Consider the following 5,245-nt stretch of genomic DNA (forward strand, 5'->3'; position numbering starts at 1 on the left):
TGTAGGCAGGTGTTGCTTGGCACGTAGTTCAGCCCTGACCTCTCTGCCACCATCTTGGTCATGATGTTTGCTTTGGCCACGGAATTTACCATGGCACGAGCTGGTATTCCATTTATGGAGATGTATACATACTGCATGCTGAAATCTCCCAGCTTTTTTGTCTGCTTGGCTATAACACTGCATAATCCTACCATGCCCAGTTGCGTCGTGCCCGTATCTTGCCTTTTCTCTAGTGCATCCTTCTCCTTCTTTTCTCGTAGGATGGAACCAAGGTTCTTCATCTCGGGGCACCTAGAATAGTCGTGCGTTCTACCACATATGTAGCAGCTATCTCATTTATTGGTCTGCGCCCGCTTCTTCGTGTAATTCTGGCGCACGAATCGCTTATTGTCTGTCTTGTGGGGTCGTGCTGTTTGGGGTGTGTCTGCTGCTCCTTGCCTCGGCTACGATCTCCCCCACCTTTTGCATGACTACTTCTTGCATCCCTTCTCTTCGCCTTTTATGGCATTCATACTTGAAGTTTGTTAAGGACTCGGCTTGTGCGATGGCTTCATCTATGGTCTTGACCTATCGCCGCTCCAACTCTGTCTTGGCCCAATTCTGCAGTATGTCCATAAAGTGGAACAGAAGTCCTCATCTGTGAGGTTGGGAATTTGAAGCATTAGAGTTGTTAACTCCTTCACATATACCCGAATGCTTCCCGTTTGCTTCAATTCCTGGAACTTGCGCTTAACCTCGTACACAACGTTGTTAGGGAAGAAGTCTTCTTGAATTCTTCACGGAATCGCTCCCACCTGTTGATGGTGACGTCCACTTTCCAATCTCGGCCTCTTTGCTCCTCCACCATAGCATACCCATCTCGGACAGATAAAAAATGGCAGTTTTGATCTTATTTTCACCGTTTCTCACCCGACTACACTTGAAGTAATAATTCTAGTGCCATAGAAAATTTTCCACCTCTTGAGCGTCACACACGCCTTTGAATATGGGTGGCTTGAGATCCTCGACCTTGGCCTCCCTATCATGGTCGGGTGATGTAGATTGTCCAACCTCCATGCCTTCCATGAGTGCTTTTACTTCAGCCTTGAGCGTCTCAATCATGCTAAGTGCATCCACAAGACGACACTCAAAGGAAGTGATGACCTCCTTCATCTCGAACTCCGCCTGTTGGCGACCCTCCAACTCCGCCTGTCGGCGACCCTCCAACTCCTTAAGATTATTTCGGTCTCCTCAAGGGTCTTGAACTTGTCGTCGGCCACATTGATGCGCCGGCCTAATATCTCCACGGTCTGCCTTGCCACTTCCACCCTTGCGGCCCATTCTTCTTTACTGGTGACGTCTATGGCGCCTTATCCCAATTCATCGTCACTTTCTTCGATAGTCGAGGGAGGATGAGATGTTAGCACCTCGCTAGGTTTGGGATCGGGCAGCACCTCCTCATTACCCTTTTGATGTTTCTTCCCCTTACGGTTCTTCTTTCCACCATCCATACGGATGTTGGTGGTGCTGGCGTCGTTTACGTCTCCTTTGTTAGCCATTCCGTTAGTATCAAACCTCGCTCTGAAACCACGTTGTCATGGACTTTGAGTATTTTCTAAGACTCTGTGTGGCCCTCGATGACATACTCACTAATCTTTCAAGATCTTATAAGTTCAAGGAAGTCTTTAAGACTTGGAACGCTAAGAGAATGCTTTGAAAGACTAAGAAAGAACAAGAAAGGAGCTTTGAAGAGGGCTTTTGTATCGCTTTGGAAGATTGCTTTATAACTTGCTTGGTGCCTTTGCAAATGAAGGGCACCTCTATTTACACTACTTCCTAGGGACTAAAGTGAAATTTATATTTACTTTACAAGTCCTTAAAATAATTACACTTTGGTCCCTTTTCTAGAGAATTCTACGATGTTATGGGACCTTCCCTACCCTTCTTGAGACTTCCAAAAGGTTCTAGAGTTCTTCTCACAACTTTAGAACGTTCTGCCCTTATCTGGATGCAGAATCAGGCTGCAATTGTGGTGGGATGTAACAATTATATGTGCTTTATGGATATTCTAATATCGTAAATTGAGACTTGAACATTCATATCAAGTATACAATAAAGTGCAAGATATCATATTTCTAGATGTTATCTTAAAAGTACATAAGCTTTAACGATACTATTATGAACATATATAGAAAGAAGCACTATTTCTATTTAAATAATTTGCTATAAAATTGTACATATATCGATTTTGTATATCAAAAAATCAATATGTTTCAGTTTTTTATTTGGATTCTGTATATGTTTGATGTGATAAGTGGGATTTGTGGATTTGGCCAACCAAATTAGGAAAAGAAGTAATTTAACAAGGTGATTGAATTGTTTATTTAAGTGATTCGTCATGGGTTAGAATTGAAACCCGGAGATAAGAGTACGACTCATTTTGTCTTTCAAATTAACATGTAATTAACTATATTTTGTGTATATAACCACCCCACACTAATGAAGAGTTTAAAAGAATAGCAAGAAATTAGTTGTGAGAAAATTCTCTTTTCTGTGTGTTTTACATCACTGTACAGATGGATATATATACACAACTCACAAAATAGGTGAATAACAAACTGCATGAAGATAATGAAGAATGTCATTGACCAACTATGAAATGTGTCCTACTTTATATAATCAACTAAGTGTCCCATTTTGTTTAAAAAAACTAAAAAATAATTACAAATAATAAAATAAATTTATATGACTGATCTTCCATAAACTTAGGAAACCTCTGCCTTCTTCATCGTAATTGTTTCACCATTATCTACACCAACTTCCCCCCTCAAGTTGGAGGGGAGGAAAACATACCCAACTTGCGCAGAAGGTTACTATGAAGAGGCCCTGTTAAGGGCTGGATGAATAAATCAGCTAATTGAGATGAAGATGGAGTGAATGAGAGTGAAATTAAACCATCAAGAAATTGTTGTCGGACGAAATGGCAATCAAGCTCCACATGCTTGGTTCGCTCTTGAAAAACAAGATTCTTGGCAATATGTATAGCAACTTTGCTATTCGAGTGAAGAGGAACCAGCAAAGATATAGGAACTGAAAGATTAGTGAATAGTCTTACCAACCAAGTCAACTCGGCACCAACTCTCCTCATGGATCGATACTCAGATTCAATTTAGCTGAGGGATATAAAAGCTTACTTCTTTAACTTCTAGGAGATAGGAGAAGCACTAAAAACTATGTAAAATCCATTTACAAACTTTCATGAATTGGGCAACCCCCCAATCTAAATCACAGAAAGCTATTAGTTCAAAAGATGGTGATGAAGACATGAATAATCCCAGACCAGTATCCTTCAACAAGTAGCGAAGGACACGAAGAGCAGCATTCAAATGAGGCGCCCTTGGATCTTGCATATATTGGCTCAAATATTGTACTGTGAAGCAAGATTTGGGCGAGTATGTGAGAGATATTTAACTTTCCGAGTAGATGGCGACACAAGGTTGGGTCTTTCATTAGTTCACCCGAATTAGCAATCAATTTTGATGTGGGATCAAGAGGGGGAAGATACTGTAGAAAGCCCAAGAACATCAAATTCTTCCTGCAAATCAAAAGTAAACTTGCGTTGACTAAAAATTAGACCCCGTTGCTTGCGAAGGACCTCCATACCAAGGCAATAGTGCAAGTTTCCCAAATATTTAATTTTTGAACTCTTAATTTAGGAAGATTTTAAGGTCATTCATCTCTTCAATGGCATTTCCTGTTAACAAGATATCGTCCACATAGATAGCCATAATACATATAGAAGAATCTATTTTCTTAAAGAACAGAGAATAGCCATTTAATGAATGAGTAAAACCTTTGAAATTTAAGGCAGAAGTCAATTTGACATACCATTGTCGAGATGCCTGTCGAAGCCCGTAAAGGGATTTCTTCAGCCTACAAACATGATTTGATAAAGGAGGAGTTAGTCCGACTGGAAATTTCATGTACACCTCCTCATCTAAATCTCCATGAAAAATGCATTATCCATCTAGTTGAAATAATCCCCATTTCCTTTTGACTGCTACAAACAAAATACACCTAATTGTAGTCATTTTAACCACCGGTGAAAATGTTTCATTGAAATTTATTCCCTCTCTTTGTATATCGCCTCTGATTACCAATTGAGCTTTGAGTCTTTCCACGCTTCCATCTGAATGTTGTTGGATTTTATAGACCCATTTACAGGGTAATGCCTTTCTCCTAAGAGGTAATTCTACAACCTTCCAAGTTTTGTTTAATTCAAGTGCTGCAATTTCATTAGCCATGGCATTTTGCCAACCTGGGTGCATCATAGCTTGAGTGTATCTAGTAGGTTCTTGGAGGTTTGAGAGGGAATTATTGAATGTTTGATTTGTGGAAGACAATTTGGAAAAGGAAAACTGAGGAGGGGTAACGGATGAAAGAAAACAAAAACTGGTGACATTGGTGAGGTGCATAGCTTTACATATATAATCTTTTAGATAACTAGGCATTTTATGAGACCTAGAAGATTTTCTAAGAATATTATCTATGACAATAGGAGAAACTGAAGGTGAGGGAATGTTTGCAGGAATAATAGAAGAAGATGGAGATTCGAAGACACCACGATGACGATCATCAGGAAAACCAAAATTAGTGGTAGGTGAAATGGAAAAAGAATTGTCCTCTATGGCCATCTTATGAGGAACTAAAGTAGGCACATGATCCTTAGGAACAATAACATTATCCTCAGGTTGAAAAGATTTTGTACATTCACCAAGTTTAGTAGAGGAAAAGGAAATATATTTTCATGAAATATCACATATCTTGAAACAAAATTTTATTAGTTTGAAGATTAAGAAACTTATAATCTTTCTTTCCATGAGTATATCCCAAAAACACACATGAAATAGCTCTCGATTAAAACTTTGCCCTATGAACTGAAAGAGTTGAAGCAAAGCACAAACAACCAAAACACTTAAGAATTTGATAATTTGGTTTAGACTTAAAAAGAATCTCATAAGGTGTTTTGTATTTGAGAACTTTGGAAAAAAACCTATTAATCAAATAGGTTGTTGTTAAAAGACAATCACCCCAAAACTTAATAAGTAAATGCGATTGAAAAAGAAGCACTCTAGACGTTTCTAATAGATGCCTATGTTTCCTTTCCACAACTCCATTTTGTTGTGGAGTGGAAATGCAAGTTGTTTGGTGAATGATTCCTTGAGATAACAAAAATTCAGATTGCAGTTTTCCCATTCCTAATTCA

The 5,245-nt window shown here is 39.0% G+C and overlaps 1 protein-coding gene across 1 annotated transcript; it reads right to left on the reverse strand.

The window, feature by feature from the left end:
- Positions 1–2,806: 2,806 nt before the first annotated feature.
- LOC138342322 (uncharacterized) lies at positions 2,807–4,673 on the reverse strand. The gene is made up of 5 exons (XM_069294657.1): positions 4,202–4,673; positions 3,868–3,976; positions 3,498–3,574; positions 3,269–3,409; positions 2,807–3,069 (listed from the first exon to the last, which is right to left on the reverse strand). The coding sequence occupies exons 1-5, from the start codon at positions 4,671–4,673 to the stop codon at positions 2,807–2,809; spliced, it is 1,062 nt and encodes a 353-aa protein (XP_069150758.1).
- Between the last annotated feature and the right edge of the window lie 572 nt (positions 4,674–5,245).

The sequence above is a fragment of the Solanum lycopersicum genome, chromosome 1 (genome assembly GCF_036512215.1).
Source record: "Solanum lycopersicum chromosome 1, SLM_r2.1".
Lineage (NCBI taxonomy): Eukaryota > Viridiplantae > Streptophyta > Magnoliopsida > Solanales > Solanaceae > Solanum > Solanum lycopersicum.